The sequence below is a fragment of the Ostrea edulis genome, chromosome 4, assembly GCF_947568905.1.
Source record: "Ostrea edulis chromosome 4, xbOstEdul1.1, whole genome shotgun sequence".
Taxonomy (NCBI): domain Eukaryota; kingdom Metazoa; phylum Mollusca; class Bivalvia; order Ostreida; family Ostreidae; genus Ostrea; species Ostrea edulis.
In genome coordinates, this window is record NC_079167.1 from 71,582,360 (window position 1) to 71,605,834 (window position 23,475).

Sequence of the window (23,475 nt, forward strand, 5' to 3'; positions counted from 1 at the left end):
AATATTATGTTTACCGGAAGATTTTTTTTATTATAGATATTTAAAACGTCGAGTGCCTGTGCTTTGGTTATAATTGACAAAGTGGTTCTTGAGGAAGAAGATGTAAATGTGAAAAGTTTACGACGACGACAGACAACTTTTGATCAGAAAAGCTCACTTGAACAGCATTCCCCTTGCAATATGCACAGCTCCACATTGTGATCTTTCTTTGTATCAAGTTTCATGAAAATCCCCCCCAAGGGTTTAGGAGGAGTTGCGGAGACAAAGTTAAAGGGACAGACAGACAAACAGACGACAGTGGTATAGCATAATACACCCGCATTTTTATGCGGGCATATAAAAATTATGCTTATGTCAGCACGCAGGGTTTTTTCGAGGTCTTTATAGAGTTTGTTTAAAGTAAAATTAATGTAATCATCATAGAGAAAGTCTGTAGTTTAAATTCCAAGGAAGCACAATTAAGATTTATGTTGGTGACAGATGTTGTACAGCTGTTAAAGGTAAATTTTAAACATGTATTTGTAAAGAATACCAATAAATAGAGCTGAGAATCATAGTTGAAAGGTTACCCAGGTAAAGATCAGAAACCGCAAGGTAACCCAGGTCTGAAACTGACAACTTTATACATGTATTCAAAAACCGTTAGTACTTCAGCATATTTCTTCTCTATGTTGGTACATATGTATATATTAAATGTACACATATTACTGGCATGGCAATGATAGAATTTGTGTACACCATCTTTAAAAGAGAAGTCTGATTTTATGAAGAAATTTATTGAGAGGAAAAACAATTTTTACAATGGATGAGTAAAAACCTCCCACAGCAAGCTTGCTACGAAGCACCATCTTATCACATTCAATTAGAATGGTTTCAGTCTGTGCTAGGTTCTCAAAATCCCCATCAGTGTAATGGGAACATCTCAAAACAGGGAAAATGCTCACTCAAATCCCATCATCTGTCAAATTGATAATAAATCGGATCAATAAGTTCTTTTCTTCAAATTACCCCGGAGATCCCAACACAGTCTGATAACCTATTCTGCTCTGGACATCCTATAATTGCTTGCAATAAATAAACTCAATAATAAAGTCTAGAGTAACACATAAAAGGGTGTTGGATGTATGATTAATCCCAGGAATGATTCGCTCCCTCAAAATTAGTCTCTTAAAGACCATCAAAAACACCAAACTTCCACCTATAGAAATCCTGCAACAATTCTGAAAAGATGTGCCATGATTTACCATTCCAAGTCATATATATAAGTGTGCAAGTGATCAGGGCACTGCATGTTTACCCAAATAGGCCCGGGCTGCGTTTAAGATCGTAGCAGCTTTGTAGTGGCTTAGATAGTGCTATGATCTAGGCTAGCCCAACATAGGGATAACGTGTGTTAATTCATACAGTGAATTCAAAAGACCCAGATATTTAGCCCAGCTGCTGGGTTAGCTGCTACGATCTTGAACGCAGTCCTGAAGTATATCAATACAATCCTTGTTACAATGGTACACAATATGAAAGATAGGATTTCAGTTGACAAAGTCCATATGCCACAAGATTGTGAATTTACAGAACCTCTTTTATAACAGCTAGTCTCCTTTAATCTAAACAGTGAATTTGTGAATTGTATACAAGAAATAGGCCAAATTTCCTTAACAGTTAATGTATGTTTTCCTCAGGGGTTAAAATATTAGATGATCTGATTTTCTAAATGACCAGATGACCACTACACATGTGTAAATGCACATTATCAGCTGAAATCCAAATACACGATTAAAACACAGAACATACAGCAGATCAAAGACCGACTACGACAACATTAACAAATCCAAAATGGCAATATTACAAAGTGGATAGAACGAAAACCTCTCCCTTCCCGTGTTTCCCCAATTCAAAAGAAATACATCAACCATATGTATTATCTATATACATAAGAATCATTTCACACAGTCCATGACTACATTAGAATCAGTTCACACATTCCATGATATCGGAATCATCAGAGAAGGACAATACAGTTACATATCTCAATATTGAAATTAGTTCTCAGAATAACGTTACATTCAAGATTTCATAAACATCATCAGGTAAACGAAAGCTTACAGTAGTGTACGAAATTTAAATCTAACACAGTCTACACTGATCTTCTGAATGACCTTCCTGCACTCTAGGCGGTGTAGGCAGGGGGCATCCCCTCCCCCTGCCGCATGGCCTCTTCATACTTGGGGGGCAGGAGAACCTGTATTAAAATTAACAATAGTGATATCACAGATATATACATGTATGTATGTTAATGTATAAAGGTGACATTAAAACTTGATGAACCTGTTCTCTATAGAAACAGCAACAATTCAAATTATTAACCTGTGAGGATTCTTAAGCTGTAATAAACATGGCTGTGAAATCAGTGAAGAAACTATTGCAGCTATAAAGAGCTGTCGCAAATTTTGACAACAAAATGAAAGAGCACATTCATCAACCCTAATATAGTAAAAAAAAAAAAATTCAGATGGTTTAGTCCCTGATGAATGGTTGGTAGGTATTATCATGCCTATTTATATCAATAAGAGTGACAGTCATATTCACCTGTGAGTCTGGGTCCACAGTGTACTCTCTGATCTGGTTACCGTTGACAGTTCTGGCTTTCAGGAAGTTGTAGCAGCTCCATACCATTCCAATTAAATAAGCCTAAAAAATAAAACAATTAGAGTAACCTAAAACCGCTTACCAAATCACAATAGCCTAAAGTAAAACCACTTAACAAAATCACAATAGCCTAGAGACACTTAACAAAAAATGTAATAGCCTAAAGACACTTAACAAAATCACAATAGCCTACAGACACTTAACAAAATCACAATAGCCTACAGACACTTAACAAAATCAAACAAAATCACAATAGCCTAGAGACACTTAACAAAATCACAATAGCCTAAAACCATTTAAGAAAATCACAATAGCCTAGAGACACTTAACAAAATCACAATAGCCTTGAGACACTTAACAAACCACAATAGCCTAGAGACACTTAACAAAATCACAATAGCCTAGAGACACTTAATAAATCACAATAGCCTAAAATACTGATCTATCTGCTTGGACTACAAAACACTAAACAATCAGCATAGCCTAAAATCAACAAGACCCGGACATTCAAAATAGCCTACAAAACACTGAACAATCAGCATAGCCTAAAAAAAACAAGACCTGGACATTCAAAATAACCTACAAAACACTAAACATCAGTACGACCTACAAAACACTAAACATCAGTACGACCTACAAAACACTAACAGTACGGCCTACAAAACACTAACAGTATGGCCTACAAAACACTAACAGTATGACCTACAAAACACTAACAGTACTGCCTACAAAACACTAAACATCAGCACGACCTACAAAACACTAAACATCAGTACGACTTACAAAACACTAACCATCAGTACGGCCTACAAAACACTAAACATCAGTATGGCCTACAAAACACTAACAGTACGGCATATAAAACACTAACAGTACGGCCTACAAAACACTAAACATCAATACGACCTACAAAACACTAACAGTACGACCTACAAAACACTAACCATCAGTACAACCTACAAAACACTAACAGTACGGTGTACAAAACACTAAACATCAGTATGACCTACAAAATACTAACAGTACGGCCTACAAAACACTAAACATCAGTACGACCAACAAAACACTAAACATCAGTACGACCTACAAAACACTAACCATCAGTACGGCCTACAAAACACTAACCATCAGTATGGCCTACAATCATCAATAAAAAAATCTAATTTTCTTAAGAATTGAACACAATAATTCTCATGATACAGTTGATAAAAGGAAAATGATTTAACTGCTCTCAAAGATTTTCTATTCTACTGATGCACAACTCTCTCAGAAGGAAACATGACCTACCTGTCTATCAGCAGTACCTGTCCTCTACAGCTGGTAGTCTGATCTATCTATACTATATACCTGTGTTTACCTGCATGACTTACCTTCACAGACAGGAAGAGAATGAAGCCCAACAGACAGAGAAGCATCAGCCATTGGGAGTCCATGTCCATCAGGTGTTTCAGACCGGGCACGCATGACTGAAATATCAGATACAAGATCAGGCATATATAACTAAAATATCCAATACAAGATCAGGCACCCATGACTAAATATCAAATACAAGATCAGGCATGCATGACTGAAATATCAAATACACGATCAGGCACCCATTACTGAAATATCCAAGATCAGGCATGCATGACTGAAATATTCAATAAATACATGTTCTATCAGAGAATGTCATTCTCCTTAACTATATTGAGAATATTGCTGTACTTCAGACACAACTTTTATATCAAAATACATGTACTGTTAGAGAATGTCAACATCGATACCTATGTATAGTGAGAATACAATGGGATATGGAACATACATGTAATTACGGCATATCAAATCACCATCACAGAAAATGTGTAGATTGTGTGTGTGTGTGATGTTTGTGGAGATGTAGTGATGTAGATTGTGTGTGTGATGTTTGTGGAGATGTAGTGGTGTAGATTGTCTGTGTGATGTTTGTAGAGATGTAGTGGTGTAGATTGTCTGTGTGATGTTTGTAGAGATGTAGTGGTGTAGATTGTCTGTGTGATGTTTTTAGAGATGTAGTGGTGTAGATTGTGTGTGTGATGTTTGTGGAGATGTAGTGGTGTAGATTGTGTGTGTGATGTTTGTGGAGATGTAGTGGTGTAGATTGTGTGTGTGATGTTTGTGGAGATGTAGTGGTGTAGATTGTGTGTGTGATGTTTGTAGAGATGTAGTGGTGTAGATTGTCTGTGTGATGTTTGTGGAGATGTAGTGGTGTAGATTGTGTGTGTGATGTTTGTGGAGATGTAGTGGTGTAGATTGTGTGTGTGATGTTTGTGGAGATGTAGTGGTGTAGATTGTGTGTGTGATGTTTGTGGAGATGTAGTGGTGTAGATTGTGTGTGTGATGTTTGTGGAGATGTAGTGGTGTAGATTGTGTGTGTGATGTTTGTGGAGATGTAGTGATGTAGATTGTCTGTGTGATGTTTGTGGAGATGTAGTGGTGTAGATTGTGTGTGTGATGTTTGTGGAGATGTAGCGATCCATATGCTTGAGTATCTACTCACCAGTCCTTGTGTTCGGAGCCAGATTTTGATGTTGGGGGAGTAGCTGAGGTACCCCACGACAGTCAAACAACTCAGACAGAAATCAAACACTTGTAAACAAAAGAAAGGAAGGATGTAGCCTGGCCGGTTCTGAAATGTATATCAAACATTTTTAACATTCTGAAATGCAAGTCGAATATCAATTAATGATTTTAAGCATAATTTTTTTCTTTTTAACATTCTGAAATATAAATAAATGTAAAACATTATTTACTGATTTTATCCATAACATTTTAAAATGCAAGTCCAACATTATTTAATGATTATATCCATAATTTTGTGTTTTCCTACATTTTGCATTCTGTCATGTAAAAACTGTTTTCGCATTAAAAATATACTGGGGCCAATTTCTTTTTCAAGACTAACTTGTTACTGCAAATATGGTTTTGATTTAGGAATGAATATTGTGTGATATCCAAGTGCAAGTAAACCACTATCACTATCCACCCACCCCATCATACTCGCCAAAGAAATGCAGAGAATGAATAGTATAATAGTGAAAGCTCTCCCCCCCCCCCCTCCCCAGTATGTATCAACTCACCCCAAGTACTCCATACAGGAGAAATACCCCTCCCCCTCTTTCCCTCCCCATTATGTATTAACTCACCCACTCCATACAGAAGAAATACCCCTCCCTTCTCTCCCCATCTTTCCCTCCCAATTATGTATTAACTCACCCACTCCATACAGGAGAAATACCCCTCCCTTCTCTCCCCATCTTTCTCTCCCCATTATGTATTAACTCACTCCATACAGAAGAAATACCCCTCCCCATTATGTATTAACTCACTCACTCCATACAGAAGAAATACCCCTCCCTTCTCTCCCTTCCCATTATGTATTAACTCACCCACTCCATACAGGAGAAATACCCCTCCCTTCTCTCCCCATTATGTATTAACTCACCCTCAGCACGCCATACAGGAGGAACAGTACGATAGTCAGCATACACAGACAAATGATGAAGGCCAGATCAAAATCCTCTGTAAATTACACAACAAAGAAATAAGTTCACTAATGGTTTACTTTGGCCCAATTCCAATCTAATTAAAATCAGACCTTCTCTAACCATTACACTGGAGTGTAACGGTTAGAGAAGGTCTGATTTTAATTAGATTGCCTGAATTCTAACCATATTCTAAAACTAATTAAAACAACAGATTCTGGAATGTTTATATAGATTTTTTGTTGAATAGGTGATGTATACAATTTAACTTAATTATGACTATAATATTGAATCATGAATTTACAAATTTATTACATACAAATCACCATGTTGCAAACATATACATTTCTTGCAATGTTTTTCTTTTCTTCAATTAACCAAAATTCACCATTCTTCTACTTCTACTTAAAAAAGTAAAGACTAAATGTATCCACCATTATCAATTTGATATACAGGTGTATGTTATTTTATGAATTTTAAAATGTTGCAAGTAAATGTACATGACAGTTGGTTAGATCAATGCATGAAGCCCATGATTTTTCTTTCAAAAACTGCCCAAAAGATTGAAATTTTCAACAATTCTCTGGGAAGGAATTTAAAAAAATCAACTTTCCAACGCCACATTACAAAATCTAAAAATGAAACCACATTATTTGCTTCTGCCTCATCAGAAATCCATGGTTGGTCGCACTTCTTTTATCGTTTTAGATAAAAGAAGTGTGACAGACCGTGGGCTTCCAACAATGTTGTGTCTGATGAATTCCGCAAAATCCTGTAAAATCCTTCAATTTCATGACTTGAGAATAATAAGAATGTTTGTGAAGATTGATTCCATGAGTGCGATTTTATTCTTTTAAATTATATTCAACTAGCTAAGGGTTGTGCATTTCTCTTGTAGTAAATATCATGACTATATTTCACTTGCAAACTCCTATTAAAAAATAATTCTACTGGTCTTGCTTTTGATCATCTGTATCATTTTTTGTACCTCTGTTCATTTTCCTACGGATGAAGATTTCTTCCTGTGTCTCAATGTCATTATTTTTCATTGTTGTGTCGATCTCAATGTCGGTGCATTGATTGGCATGTTTCTGCAGGATTTCAGGGTGGATGGAGGCAAAAATCAGCACTCCAATCAGGAATAAATGACAGATCTACAAATTAAATGAAGCACATGGTATTAATCATGACATCAAGTGACTGTGAGTATGTGCAATAAGAACAAATCTGGATGCGTGAATTAAACATGGTCACACTACACAGTTTATCAACGTTAAATGAGATGATGAGATTACAGGGAATTAACACAATTCGTATTCACACTTAGTAGGTCAACTTAACCCATTTCCTAAGTAGGATTAGTTAACCCCATTTGGAATGAAGTGTGTTAATCCTGCAGGGTGAGTGCAAAGTTTTAGTACCTGTTACTGTGAACCCTATCCAAACAGAATTTTGACTAAAAATGCTCATATTTGACGTTTTTAAAACTATGCACAGGAAGTAAAACATCTGAAACATTTACAGATTTTTATATTAAGACTTACAAATGAGTTTTTTAAAACCTATCAGACCTCTAATCCTAGCGGTCATTTTTTTCCATAGGAACAACCAAAACTCAAATTATTTTTTAACCTTGGGTCCACAATTTTGTTTTATCATTCGTTTGATTTATTCTAGGAATTCTTACTTTGTTCTAAAAAAGGGCAGGATACCAATAATTGAAATAACGAATGAGATATGAGATGGACGCATGAAAATGAAAAGTCTTCCAAGCATACTCTTCAGCACCAGAGGAGAAAGGGCTGATCTTGGCTGGATTTTGAAAGAGAATATGTACATATAATTTTTAAAGAAACTCAAATAAATGCTTTAAAGGTCGGACAAGGTATCATGGTGAAAAATATAGATATGTGCCATGAGTCCTGTTCACTTAAAGGGATGATTAAATTAAATTCTAATTATGAGGTTTTTGTTATTATTTATCTAAAAGCAAATTGCAGTCTATGTTTTATCAAGTCTCCCAGTAGCCATTTTTATCAGAATGGAAATAGTGTCTTTGTTACTATTTACAGATCATCAGGAAACAACCACTATATTCCATCACAACAACTATTAATCACTCCAACATGTCCTATCTACATTAATTTAATTTGTTGTCGTATTCAAGTCAGGTTGCAGTGATGACACGAGAGTGCACTGCTGACTGCATAGATGACTATCAAAAAATGGGACTCATGCTGCTTAATACCACGAGTCCAGGATTCACTTAGAAAAATCCCTAGTGACAACCCTGATGTGGCATGAAATTGGAAGAACTTTTATCTAGACCTGCGGTGAACAGGTTGTGGATTAAAGGTGTGATGGTCAAGAGACCTAAACATTGCACCATATGACTTATGTTAGTGACTTGTCCAAACAATGCCTGTTGACCCACTAGGCTAAGTAATCATGGGAAAAATCATTAATTTTAAACAAAAACTTGAAAAAAGAGCACTGCTTCATTATTTTTGATTTAGCTTGTAGGTTTTCATTTTAGCCTGTGGATTTTATACCCCAGAAAAGGTTAAATTCGACCATTGTCAAGTGCAGCAAAGTGAGAAAATATATTTTTTATATAGCGCTTTTTCCAGCGTATGCTGCTCAAAGCGCTTTTCAATGCATTATTGCCCCGGCAGACCTTATATCAATCTAGAACTTTCTCAGTCTCCTAGGAAGCATACAGTGCAAGCTGCCTTTACAAGCACTAGAGCACTAACATTCTAACAATATCTTTCACTGTCTATAGCCAGATACCCCTTTTACACTTGGGTGGAGCAAGGAAATTCATGTAAAGTGCCTTTCCCAAGGACACAACGTCGGCCCTGCCGCGGCCAGGACTCGAACCCACGACCTTTTGGTCGAGAGTCTGACGGCCTAACCACTAGGCCACCGACGCCACAAGAAAGACTAGCAGCATTTGAGCGTAATTAAGTGGGGGCTTTGGTGCAGCAGCTCCCAACATGTCAAGCTTATCATGTGAGTTAGCTAATATATAGATAAAAAAGATATCAATAAAAACAAGGATATTGGGCACAGCCCCCATTTTGAAGTGTCCGTGGGTTAAAATGTTGATAAAAGTTTTTTTTAATTTTTCCAATGCTGTACTTGCCAAAATATTTTTTTCAAGATAGGAAGATTGATTGTATCTTGTTTAATGTCTCTCTCGAGATTTTTTCACTCTTATGGAGACATCACCAAGACCGGTGAAGGGTTCTTTAGTGTGCCACACCTACCGTGACATGGGACATCCATTTTTAAGGTCATCTCCGAGGACCTGTGACATTCACACCTGATGCCGAGTGTTTGGCGATGGAACTGTCACTACCTGTTTTAATGACTTAGGTCTGTTGCGGCTGGGATTCGAACCCGGGCCTTCCGCATGCGGGGCAAACGCTCTAACCTCTAGACCACCACAATAGGAAGAACCAATATCCTCTCTCAATCCCAGATGAGTTTCAGTTTGCTTATATCAACATCAGTGACGTGAATATTCTGAAGTATTACGTAAAACAACACACACACAAGTTTCCTACACATTGATTCTATCTATTTTTGGAACATAAACTTTATGTCTTTTAGCATTCTGTTTTTATTTCGATTTATAAAAACTGTGTTTAAAAACAGTTTTAATAAACTTCATTTTACACAAGGAATTTAAATTGGGCCTAATTTTGCTATGCAATAGATTTTACCCATCGCTCATGTGATCGTATATATATATTAAACCACCTTGGGCGACATTTATTTTAGCACCATATTTTGGGGACAGGTATACTAGAAGTGTTCCAAAGAAAAAACAAATGCACCATTAACTCCTTCACAACATTTTTCAGATATTTTGGATCCATGCGAAACCTCCATTGAGGTACATCCATAGATTCTAGAATTTTGATATGATTGTAAAAATCGATGTATAATCAAATATCCCGGATTTTGTTTCGCAAAACTTGTTTCGGTTTACCACTGATCACATGACTTCTGCATATTGTACAAGTGGCCAACTGTCTTCAACAGTAATTCCCAATATATATATCTATATTGTAAAAAACAAACAAACAACGATTATCAAACTATTTCCGATCATTCATGGGTATATTTTGTTCAAAACAGACTCAGGGCAACCGTAGCGCCATATTGACATTGTAACAATACCGAGTGTAGTGTATTGACATGATATCATTATAATAATCTTCCCTATTTCGTCATGAAACATTTACCAGCTGAAACAATCCATAGAACAGCGTCCCTGTCTTGACGTGACAACAAAAGCAGCACTTGTACATGTCGGGAATCCCCGACTGTCCTTTGGTTCTCATTTTGTTTTCTTTCTGTTTTTGTTTTCAAGTTTCCTCTTTTCCAAAATGGTATCTTAACTTCCGGTTTACGCCGGAAAGGTTGCCCTAAATACAGAGAACATCAAGACACTGGATACCAACAATAAATAAATAAAAATAAATGAATGCATGGGTTGATATTTGTATTTTGGCTTGGTTTGGTTGTAATAGGTGCAAAATATTTTCAATTCAATATTATAAATTTTCTATGATTTTCAATATTTACTATATACTGAATGAAAATCTCTTTTTCAATATATTATATACTGTTTTAGTTTGCTCTTTCCTTTTATGCAAATTTTGCAACCTTTCATCTGCATTACTACCAATTTTTGCTGTTTGTTTCATTTTTATTTTTTTGTTCTGTCTTTTGAAAGATTCATCTTTATTTTCATCTTCCTATCCCCTCCCCCTCCCTTTTTTTATTTTTTTTTTTTTATTTTGTATACCTTGTAACTTATTTACTGTAAACTGTTATATATTGAAAAATGGGGGGGGGGGGGGGGTCAGTAATGTTGAAACCTCTGGAAAAACTGTTTAACTTTATACTTAAATCTGGTGTATTCCCAAAAAGCTGGAATGAGAGCTATTTAGTATTGTTGTACAAATCTGGTACATGTAATACGGCTTGATCCTAGCAACTACAGAGGTATATCAATTACCTCAAATCTAGGAAAACTTTTCAATAGAATAATCCATACTAGGCTACTTGAATTTGTCAACTCTACGTCACTGATAAGTGAAAATCAAATTGGTTTCAAAGAAAATTGTAGAACATCAGACCTTGTTCTCTATAAAAACAATAATTGACCATTACAAAAACAAAAAAGTATATGCGGCTTTTATTGATCTTAGAAAAGCATTTGACACAGTATGGAGATTAGGTTTATTTTATAAACTCCTTGAATCTAATATCTCCCAAAAATTGTTTAATATTCTATTTTCCATGTATAGTAACACACTGAGTAGAATCAAATTTTCTGATGGTTTAAGTGATGTATTCAATTCTGAATGTGGTGTCAAACAAAGGGATGTCTTAAGCCCCATACTCTTCAATGTATTGATGGCATTGTCAATGACTTGAAAAATGGAAAATGTGATCCTGTACAAGTAAACAATGTTCATGTAAATTGTATGTTGTATGCTGACGATATTGTAATCTTTTCTGAAAGCAAACGTGGTTTACAGAACAGCCTTGATATTTTCAGTAACTATTGTTCAAACTGGAAACTGCAAGTCAATGTAGATAAATCTAAAGTTTCGATATTTAACTCAAATGGCAAAACCTCGAGGGAATGAATTTACTATTAATGGCAATACAATACAAATTGTACCAAAATCTGTTATTTGGGTGTTATGATGAAATGTAATGGGAGGTTTAACTTAGCAACAGCTGTGCTTATTGAAAAAACCAGAAAAGCATGTTTTAAAATGAAAATTATCATTGGTATTGATAACCCACGTAAACTTTTAGAAAAACTTTTCGATGCTATTGTACTTCCAGTTCTTCTTTATTGTAGTGAAATATGGGGAGTGGATCTCTCATCCAAAGATATTTCAAATCTAGAAAAATTTCACTTAAAATTTATTAAAGATATCCTTAGAGTGCACTGTAAAACATCCAATGCTGGTTGTCTAGCAGAACTTGATAGACTACCACTTTGGTCCAAAATTCCATTCTTAAGTAGTAAATATTGGAATCATCTGATAACGTCTGACTCTTTGGCTTTTAAACTTTACCAATCCACAAGTGATTACAACACTTGGACCAGGAAAATATTGTCTATTCTAGATAATCTGGGATTTTCAAACATTACAAAATATAAAGATTCAATTCAACACCTTTTACCAAACATAAAACAAAGAATCATTGACCAGTGTATCCAGGAGCAATCATCAACAATCTTTGGTTAAAAAAAAATTGAATTTAAAAAAAAAAAAATAAAAAAAATTATACACAAGAAAAAGAAGTCCATATGTTGATTTACTCAGAAAAAGATCTGAGAGATCCTCTCTTAGTAGAAGTAGATTAAGTGCACATAAACTTGCAATAGAAAGTGGTAGATATAATTCCACAACAATGAATGAAAGATGTTGTAATGCTTGCAATACTGGTGTGATCGAAGATGAAATTCATTTTCCTTTTCAATGTAAATCTTATTATAAGCGAAGAAACACCTACCTTAGAAACATTTATAATATAACACAGAAAAATATTACTCTGGACAATGAAAGATACATGTTGCAAATATATTTTAACAGTGATATACATAAAGTCTTAAAAATTACTGTGAAATTTATTAGAGACTGTTTTGAATACAGAAGTCAATTACTTTCAACTACATAAAAATTATGTAAACTTTATGTATTGATGTTCAACGGGCCTTTGCCAATTAATGTAATTGTGTTTGTGCCAATAAATATTTGTATTAGTAAAAAAAAAAAATAAAAAAAAAATTGTATATTATTCATTTTATTATTATCATGTTTTTCCTTATTTTACATTATAACAGTCATAGTGCCTCTTAACAATTCTTAATGCTGTGGTTTGAATTTAATGCTTAAGTTTTATAGTGAAAGACTTTTGTTTGATTTGTATTTAATTCTTAACTTCTGAAACTGTCTATCTATATATAGTATGCGTGTAAACATGAGTTTTTGCATGCTTACCTTTATGGAGCGCCAAATTAACATAAACTCAAATAATTGTAGATATCTTCAATTATTTGAAGATATCACCAATTCATTTGATGCGCACAACAATTCAATTAAAGATCTCTTCAAATAATATTAATGATATCTTTGATTCTGAATTATTGCGCGCATTAATTTGAATTGATGATAGCATTAATCCTTCAGCTGAATTGATGCGCGCTTTAATTAAATTAATGATCTCTTCAAATGAATTAATGATATCAACAATTGAATTGATGCGCGCTACAATTCAATTGAAGAGAGCAATAATTGATATAATGCGCGCAATTGATGAGAGCAATAATTGAATTGATGCGCGCATTAATTCATTTGATGAGAGCAATAGAGAGCAATAATTGAATTTATGATATCTTCAAATAATTGAAGATATCTTCAATTATTTGAGTTTATGTTATTTTGGTGCTCCATATTCCTTGTGATATTTGTATTTTATTTTGTCTGTGATGGTCGGTTTAAGAGCTCTGTAGAGCTCATCTTATTTGTTGTTACTTGTACACAGTGCCGACTTTAAATAAAATTTACTGACTTACTTACTTACTCACCGTACAGCATAATTCACTGAAAACAACAACTTTTCTAAATCATTTTAACTTATCAAAATTTAATTTATGGTAACCTTTGCACCACTAACAGCACAAATATTTGCAGTTTCTGGCCTCCTGTACAGCCATACACATACATGTATGACTCGATCAGAGTTTAACACGCCGTGCTCTTACAGAGGATTGTGTTTACCATCGAAGACTGATTCTATGTAACTATCACAATTCAGTGGCCACGGTAGGTCACAGATTTTGATGAAACTTTGTGCGTAACAATATTATGATAGGTATAAAACAAAAAGGTCATGCAAAGGTTATGTAAGATAGTGCAAGTAAAGTTATCACTGTGAAAATCAAAGAAATCTGTGACGTTTTGAAAATCATGAACAGAATTTATATCCAGGTGCATGCTTTGTAATGAATGTCTTATAGATTTCATAAAAATTAACGGGGCTCCAAATTAAAATGAACTCAGATAATTGGAGAGATCTTTAATTATTTGAAGATCATATATATGCGTGCTTCAAATCAATTATAGCTTTCACCGATTCATTTGGTAAGAGTCGTAATTTATTTGATGTGCGCATTAAATCAATCGATGATAGTAATAATTGATTTGAGGTGCGTATTAATTAAAACAGAGATTTGATGCGTATATCGATTCAATATTTAATTGCTCTCATCAATTCGACTGATACGTGTATCAACGTGGTGGAATTATTGCTCCCAAAATTTAATTTGGAGCTTGGTATAAATGATTTGATGATCTCTTTAATTCACTTGACGATATCTTCAATCACTATGATTTACAACACTTATAAATTAAATATAGTGCTCTAGCGCTTGTAATGGCAGCTTGCACTGTATGCTTCCTAGGAGGCTGAGAAAGTTCTAGATTGATATAAGGTCTGCCGGGGTAATAATGTACATTGATTATTGTAAAGCGCGTTGAGCAGCATACGCTGGAAAAGGCGCTATATAAAACCAATCATTATTATTATTATCATAATGCGCGCATCAATTCTTTTAATGAGACCAATAATCCAAATAAAGAGATCATTAATTCAATTCTGAATATGTTGAATTGAAGATATCTGTAATTATATAGTTGTTCTCCCTAAAAGAATTATTGCGCGCATCGTTTGCATTACCGGTGTCATTATTTCAATTATTTAATTAGTACGCGCATTGATTGAATTGTTGTTCTCGTCAATTGAATTAAAATGCGCATCAATTCAATTGTTTATATAAATAATCAATTTAGGCCTATTTATTTGAGAGCAACAAATCAATTATACAGCGCGCATTCAATTAATGCGCACAGTAATTCAGAATTGAAGATATAACATTGTCATTTGAAGAGATCTTTAATTGAATGTTGTATGCAAGTGAATTGATATCTTCAAACAATTAAAGATATCTTCGAGTATTTGAGTTTTTGTTAATTTGGCGCGCCATAGAAATGAGTTCAGAATGATTATTTTTCAATGAAATATATAGCGTAAAATGTGATTTCAGGCTGACTCATTTGTGGCACAACTGTTTTGGACATGGGAAATCATGGGAATAAATTACATTCCATATTGTATTTGTTTTATTGATAAAAACCATAGGTTTAGTTTTCATTTTCATCGTTTTATAAATTAAAAGGGTTTGTAGTAAGACCTGTTATATAAATAAACGAAACGAGGGAACGAATAGATATATAAATGAGAATAAATTGATTGACACAAACACGTCCATAGTTTTCTATCATTCTCTTTAAATAATCAGCAAAGTATGTGTTTTACAAGAAAAAATGCATCGTAACATACTGAAATAAAAATGATCGCTGTAAATTTAACATTTATTTATGGTAAAATGTTGCTCTTGTGTCTATGAATGCAACATTTATCGTTGAAGTTTGAGGGTGTTCTTAATGAAAGGTGAAGATAACGAACAATGATCAATCTCGTAACTCCTACAAGCAATACAAAATAGACAGCTGGGCAAACACGGATCTCCGGACACGCCAGAGGTGGGATCAGGTGCCCAGGAGGAGCAAACATCCCCTGTCGACCGGTCACACCCGCCGTGAGCCCCACATCCCGATCAGGCAAACGGAGCCATTCGCAGTCAAAACCAGTGTGCCAAGAACGGCTTATCATGTAACAATCGGTATGAAACACGTCAGACAGCATTTGACCCAATGATAGGTTGTATTAGCAAACTAGATCGTTATAACGACCATAGAATTTGCGAAATGCTGACTTCAATCGAGACTGTTGAAACCCCTGTACGTACCATCAACTTGTTTGTCAGTAGCTTACCTCGATTTAAAAACTGACCATACGCAGAACAAGCTCTTGTATATTGAATCAGTTGAGGGATATAAACACCATATGCAGATGATAATGGAATATTGCTACATAAATATGGGAAGTTGGCGATGGAGGAGCTGAAATCATCCCGTTTGTCACACAGTTGAGTTGTCAGTTTGCCGTTAATGTCTACTTTCAATAAAATATATAAGTATGAAGCAGAAGTGGACAACTCTGTGGTGTCCTTTATTTCTAGCCCGCAGGGATATGTCAAATCGACATATGAATGAAAGCTATCATTGTTAATAGACAAAACGTCGTCGATATATCTAAAACGTATGATTAAGGCCCCGAGCAAGACTTCCGCATGTTCATCATTTTTCTCTCAGCTGTATAAGATTTAATATTTTTGACTGTGAAATGAAATGGAGAACTAACATCATTATCGTCGACAGCACAGGTTTGCTTTTACATGCACACATTACAACCTTTTCTACTGCGAGTTTGTGAATTCCATCCCATCACGCGGCGGAGACTGACACTCCCTGATCCGCCTTTAAAGCAGTCTTCATTAAAATTTGTTAGTACGTATGTTTTAAAACTTGGAGTTTTGACGAATTATTTGACTTTTTTTTAAGATCCTGTGTTTCATACTGATAGCTAATTTCAAAAAGGGTTAACAAAACTTAAATCATTTTCTAAAATATGTTGAAGAAATCGAAAAGATCAACATCAAATTGTCAGTGATACGGAGCTAGGTGAGTGAAAGCAACCAACCTTTTTATTTTTAATTGTTAGATTGAAGACAAGTAATATGAGTGATATAGCTCCTTTTCCCTTTTCATGTCTTCAGATGTAAAATTTAATAAGAACTTCGACTTCGTCAAGAAGTTTCAGATTTAAGGGGAATTCAGATGCCCCTGTGATTGCGAGTCGGTATGTGTTACTGTTGTCTAAAAAGTGTATTCAGGAAGAAAGCGTGTCACTGGGTTAAAGCGTAACAATCGGAAGGTGTGTTATCATTCTGTAACTTGAAATACACGGTACCAGTTTTTAAAATCTGTTGGTTTTCCCCAGGTAAGTTAAGTGCGGGGCGGAGCCCAGTTTTTAGAACACCGGTTGGAATCCACTGTATCGGTTTCACCACTTTATATCCACGAAAATATTAACACCTGTGAAGGAGAAACTTCAGACATATTGTGTTACAGCACATGCCACAAGTGGTGCAAATCAAACGTGGACTCTAAAAGATTCTATAGAACTTATAGCAAATTTGAAATAACAAAACCTTTCTCAAATCACCAACATAAAATCGTATGACTTTTCAACATTTTGCACGACTATTCACCGCAACAAATTTAAGACTAGACTTTTTGACATCGTAGACATCGATTCTTCGTTACAAAATGGAAAAGGGAAATTCCTATCCAATGATCAGTCTCTAAAAAATTACTTTGCTAACCAGAACTCTGATTCTACACATAAGTACATTGAAGTTGATATTGAAATGATGTCAAGAGTTTCTCTTTGAGAATATCTTCGTCATATTCGGTGATCGACCTGATCCCCGAAGATGACGAAGATATATAGTCCAATTGTCTTTTAGAAATCCATGGGCACGAATTGTGCTCCTTTATTAGCTGACCTATTTTTATATTCTTACGAGACAGAATTTATTCAAAGCTTCTAGGCCTACACGAGAAGAAAAATCTCTTGCTTTGGCCTTCCACTCGACATTTAGAAATATCGACGATGTTTTGTCTATTAACAATAATAACTTTCATTCAAATGATGATTCGATATATTCCAGTGAACTCGAAATAAGACAACACAGAGTCTTCCACACCTGCTTCTTATTAAGATATTTTATTGAACATAGATGTTAAAGGTAAACCGACAACTCAGCTTTCTGACAAACTTTATGACTTCAGTTTTCTCCATCAGTACCTCTAATATTTATGGAGCAATAATCCATGATCACTTAGCTTATTCTGGTATGATCAGTTTTCGAATTGAGGCAGGCTAATGACAAATAGGTAGGTGTTACAGGGGCTTCAACAGTCTCATTTAAAGTCAGCATTTTGCAAAGTTAGCAATTATGAGATTAATCACCATTTGTTATCTTCACCCTTTCTACCACAGTATCAGTTCTACCACTTAAAATCCACTATTCCAGTTTTACCACTTGAAATCCCTGTTTTACCACTTGAAATCCACTATTCCAGTTTTACCACTTGAAATCCACTATCCCAGTTTTACCACTTGAAATCCACTATTCCAGTTTTACCACTTGAAATCCCTATACCAGTTTTACCACTTGAAATCCACTATTCCAGTTTTACCACTTGAAATCCACTATTCCAGTTTTACCACTTGAAATCCACTATTCCAGTTTTACCACTTGAAATCCCTATACCAGTTTTACCACTTGAAATCCACTATACCGGTTTTACCACTTGAAATTCACTATATCAGTTTTACCACTTGAAATCCACTGTGTCAGTTCTACCTATTGGAATTCAATATATTAGATCCACTACCTCAAATCATTGTTTCAACTCAATCACCCGAAATTTCAAGGATCTACCCTATATTTTAGAATCCGTATTGCCAACTTTATCAACTCGAATTCTCAGTTACCACATTTACCACTGCAAACCCATATCATTTCTACCACTTAAAATCCACAGTATCAACCCTACCTCCACAATTCAAATTTAGTATCAAAGCTACAACCTCAAATCAGCAGCATCAGCTTTAAAACTACAGTAACTACACCATTTTAAAACCAATCTATTAGTATTACCACCATAAATTTCTTTGCAATACCCAATCTATTATTCTAGACACAGGACCTCTGTTTTTAAGGTTATAACAAAAAGATCCACGGCTTTCACTGCTTATGTCAGAGGACCGGTCACTACCCACGACTTTCACTGCTTATGACAGAGGACCGGTCACTACCCACGACTTTCACTGCTTATGACAGAGGAGCGGTCACTACCCACGACTTTCACTGCTTATGACAGAGGACCGGTCACTACCCACGACTTTCACTGCTTATGACAGAGGACCGGTCACTATCCACGACTTTCACTGCTTATGACAGAGGAACAGTCACTACCCTTGACTTTCACTGCTTATGACAGAGGACCGGTCACTACCCACGACTTTCACTGCTTATGACAGAGGACCGGTCACTACCCACGACTTTCACTGCTTATGACAGAGGACCGGTCACTACCTATGCAAACATCTATGGTTTGGCATGGTGTCAGGATCAAGACTGAAATCCGGGCCATTCCACTTGTGAAGCGAGTACCCTAACCACTACAGTAACCAACAAAATGTGAGTACCCTAACCACTACAGTAACCAACAAAATGTGAGTACCCTAACCACTACAGTAACCAACAAAATTTGTATTCAACAAGTCACATAAAAACACAGATAATTTTAACTCTTTAATCCCTTTTTTACATGTAATAGGAAGGGAGAAAATGCAATGGAACAGACCGGCATTTGAACCCGGGCCCTCTGAATCTCAGGTGCTCTGTCAACTGAGCTATCTGGCCACAAGCAATTGAATCCAGTTGACTGCTACACACAGTTTATCGAAAAGTGGACCTACTGCTTACATTTAAAAAACCCACCAACATGTAAATATCAAATTTATCAAAGTCCAAAGAGGATTCATTCTTAATACTATACACCAGTGTGTGTACGGCATAGAAATAAAAGGCAATAAGACAAACATATGCAGATTATTTCTTTATTAGCAATGATTTCAATCCTCATTCCAGGGTACAACTTCCTTTCGTCCTTAACAAATTAGATCTCTCCAACAATAACTGTATTTCAATGTATAATGAAGCTGAATAAATATATAATATTATAGATATTGACTTTGTTCTTATGTTTCTTTAAATGTTTAACATAAAATTTATTAAAAATTACAAAGATTTAAGATATACACATACCATAATGTTTTCAAATTGACAAAATATCTCCCCTATACATACTACAACACATTCAACCACCTGTTACAAAATCAATACTGTATCTCCCATATATATATATATATATACTACTATATAACACATTCAAACGTAACATCTATTACAAAATTAATATGGCAGATATGAGTAGAGAATCTGTTCTGACTTTTAATTTTCAAACCCTATGACTTGAAGAAAATGCTGACTAAGAAAAACAGTTACAAAAATCCCTGAAATGTGTAAAATCTGAATTACACAATGTACATATTTTAATGTCTTAAAGAGGCCTGCAAATATCCAGTGTTAGATATTTCTGACTCTAAGTACTGGACGCATTAAAGGATTTATTCACAACCCCTACACGACAATACAAATTGATATAATCTTTTAATTAAAAAAAGCCCGCTCCCAACCCCCTCTCGCTGAGAAATCTATTATGTAGAACTTCACTCATTAACAAGAAAGAATTCTGTATTCATTTGAAAAAATATACAACTATTATTCAAAAACAGTTTCATAATTTCCCTAATTTAATTTTTATGCAATCTTTTACATTCCCCTACCACTCAAAAAATAAAACTGAAAAGAAAAATGAAAAAAAAAAAACATGTTGCCTCCTGAACATATTCTTTGACAATTCACTTTATTTAAGTGAATCTAGAAAATACATCACAAATAAATGCACTACATGTATTGCAGAATGGTGAGAAATATCCAACTTCTTCATAAAATTCTCTGAATAAATAATTTCTGTACATTAAGAACTTTGGACATGAACACGTCATTACATCGACTGGCACTCGTAAAATCCTGTTCTGATGTCAGTGATGCAGTAACGAAACATACGTCATCTACCGGTATTTGTGTCACAATTAACAACAACACTATGTACAGACATCGATGTTATTGATTACTCCAGAATATGAAATATAAGCTCTAAGACCACTGATCCCCCCCGACAGAGGGGAACTGCACTGTGGATGACAGGAATCAACTCGTTGTCTAAGTCATTCATGTAAAGATCAGGCAACTTTTCTTCATTGGCTCCAATTTCATAGCCCACCTTAACAAAGAAATATAATTTCTTTTATTATCTTCAGAAATGTACAGTCTATGGAAATGACTTCAAAATTATTACACGTTTCATTTCCTTTTGATACTTGTGATCAACAGTTATGAATAAAATCATTTTATTAGTGTGTTTCTTTAATACTGCACTCAAGAAACATAAAAGTTTTCCTAGAAATGGACACATGTTGACTCTAGAGAAGCTAGTACCTTGTCCGTCTCTAAGGACACCCTTAGTCCGATCTTGACCAGGTCTGCCTCCTTAAGCTGGTCCAGATGTGGAGTGAGAGCAATACACGCAGCACTGGCCAGAGTTTCCGCCATTCGACTGACGTCCACGGGTTCTCGAGATCCCCCGTCTTTGTTCTCTATGAAAAAGACGTCCGTCCACCTGATAACTCGATGCTCTCCCACGTAGTCGGTGGCGTGCGGAATGTGAACACTTGTGATCCCATCCATAGCCATGCCATCTACCGGACTCTTCACTCTGTACAAAAATTCAAAATAATCTTGCACTGCTTTAATAAAATTATTATCGTTGAGCATCCTATCCAAGATTGGCAGTGCTAAAAAGTGTTATCCTCAAGCTATCCATGACCATAAATGACAAAAGCATAAATCCATGGTTACGCCTTCCAGTGCATTAGCTTGGATTGTGCTGAATTCTAAATATTACCCAATGTTGATGTGTTTGTCCTCGCGAACCCACTGGATGAGAACCACTTCCTCAGGTGACTGTGATGCCAGAGGACCACAACCAATGGTGAACTCCCGCATGTCCTTGATGGACTGTTTGAGAGCCGCCATGGACTCCGGAGTGATCTGGACCATTAAGCCGTCTTCCACTATGCTGGACTTGGCCCGCAGTCCAGAACTGGGCTTCAAGGCACCATTAAACACGACAAAACTGGCTCCCGTCACTAAATCACAGGAAAATACATAGAATGATATCATAAAGATATATGTACTAAAATTAAAATGGGTTCAGAGAAATACATTTACAGTAGTTGTATCTACTCCATCTATGCCCTGTTTGTATGCCGTTTTTAAGACATTTACTATGCACTTCCGTACTACTTGTTTCCAGCTTTGAATTTTGTCTACATCCCTCTAGTGCCAATTCTATCAGGGTTTTTTACTAGAATGGACTTTATCCAAACCTTTCCGTGGCTTGTTCTGTATGTTGATGGCCTGCGTCTGATAATTTCCATCATCGTTCTGTAAACACACTAGATGGGAGTCGGCCTCGGTGCTGAAACACGCCCCTATTGCCATCACATGCTCATTGCTGTTTTCCACAACTTTCATCAACTGAAGGAAATATGGAAGAGTTGCATTATACAACTTCTTTTAAACATTCACATGAGAAATTAATATTTTACGTTTCACAAACACAAAATGCAGTGTTTTGTGTTCTGTGTAATAATAATATACTGTGCAGAGACCAAGCACTCAAATGACAGCATCAATGAATAGTAGTCTATAAAAAATCTAAAAATATCAGTCTAGAAATATAAGCAAATAATCATATTCATCGAGGTAATCAAACTTCCCAACAATAAGTTCACCTTTAAAAGAATGGTCAAACTACACCTTCTGGAAGAAATGAAAAGACTCGAGGATGATGAATTCTTTTACTACTGCACTTCACTTTTTAGCTCACCTGAATCGAAGGTTCAAGTGAGCTATTCTGATCACATTTTGTCCGGCGTCCGTCTGTCTGTCTGTCCGTCTGTCTGTAAACTTTTCACATTTTTGACTTCTTCTCCAGAACCACTGGGCCAATTTCAACCTAACTTGGCCAAAAGCATCCTTTGGTGAAGGGCTTTCAAATTTGTTCAAATGAAGGGCCATGTCCCTTTCAAAGGGGAGATAATCACAAAAATGCAAAAATAGGGTGGGGTCATTTAAAAATCTTCTTCTCAAGAACCACTGGGCCAGAAGAGCTGAAATTTACCTGAAAGCTTCCTGACATATTGCAGATTCAAGTTTGTTCAAATCATGGCCCCCGGTGGTAGGATGGGGCCACAAGGGGGGATTAAAGTTTTACATACAAATATATCGGGAAAAACGTTAAAAATCTTCTTCTCAAGAACCACTAAGCCAGAAAAGCTGAGATTTACATGAAAGCTTCCTGACATAATGCAGATTCAAGTTTGTTCAAATCATGGGCCCCTGGGGTTGGATGGGGCCACAATAGGGGATCAAAGTTTTACATACAAATATATAGGAATTTTTTTTAAAAATCTTCTTCTCAAGAACCACTAAGCCAGAAAAGCTGATTTTTACATGAAAACTTTCTGACATAGTGCAGATTCAAGTTTGTTCAAATCA

The 23,475-nt window shown here is 35.5% G+C and overlaps 2 protein-coding genes, 1 long non-coding RNA gene and 1 pseudogene across 12 annotated transcripts in view; 2 read left to right on the forward strand and 2 right to left on the reverse strand.

Moving 5' to 3' along the window:
• Nucleotides 1–760: 760 nt before the first annotated feature.
• LOC125669500 (lysosomal-associated transmembrane protein 4A-like) lies at nt 761–10,593 on the reverse strand. Its single transcript, XM_048904038.2, has 7 exons — nt 10,403–10,593; nt 7,135–7,300; nt 6,107–6,183; nt 5,162–5,290; nt 4,017–4,112; nt 2,587–2,688; nt 761–2,239 (listed from the first exon to the last, which is right to left on the reverse strand). The coding sequence occupies exons 1-7, from the start codon at nt 10,499–10,501 to the stop codon at nt 2,168–2,170; spliced, it is 741 nt and encodes a 246-aa protein (XP_048759995.1). The 5' UTR covers nt 10,502–10,593; the 3' UTR covers nt 761–2,167.
• A 1,202-nt stretch (nt 10,594–11,795) lies between these two features.
• LOC125669139 (uncharacterized) lies at nt 11,796–12,954 on the forward strand (annotated as a pseudogene).
• A 3,469-nt stretch (nt 12,955–16,423) lies between these two features.
• Nucleotides 16,424–20,490, forward strand: LOC125668298 (uncharacterized). Its single transcript, XR_007367529.2, has 2 exons — nt 16,424–16,536; nt 18,945–20,490. It is a non-coding gene; the product is annotated as an uncharacterized LOC125668298 (long non-coding RNA).
• LOC125668293 (zinc finger FYVE domain-containing protein 9-like) overlaps nt 19,832–23,475 on the reverse strand; it is a 33,374-nt gene continuing 29,730 nt past the window's right edge. For all 10 annotated transcript variants that reach the window (XM_048902233.2, XM_048902230.2, XM_048902232.2 and 7 more), the window contains 4 exons: nt 22,302–22,452; nt 21,818–22,061; nt 21,352–21,628; nt 19,832–21,136 (listed from right to left, as the gene is read on the reverse strand). In XM_048902233.2, coding sequence (XP_048758190.2) covers nt 20,984–21,136; nt 21,352–21,628; nt 21,818–22,061; nt 22,302–22,452 — 825 coding nt within the window. In that variant the 3' untranslated portion in view covers nt 19,832–20,983. The remainder of the gene's footprint in view (nt 21,137–21,351; nt 21,629–21,817; nt 22,062–22,301; nt 22,453–23,475) is intronic.

Bases quoted from the DNA above. Each gene is read 5' to 3' on its own strand.
- LOC125669500 (XM_048904038.2), bottom strand. From the start codon at position 10,501: ATGAGAACCAAAGGACAGTCGGGGATTCCCGACATGTACAAGTGCTGC. The intron at 7,301-10,402 runs GTAAATGTTTCA...TTTAATTTGTAG, and splicing joins TCTATGGATTGTTTCAGCTG to ATCTGTCATTTATTCCTGAT. The intron at 2,240-2,586 runs GTGAATATGACT...ATTTTAATACAG, and splicing joins CTGTGGACCCAGACTCACAG to GTTCTCCTGCCCCCCAAGTA.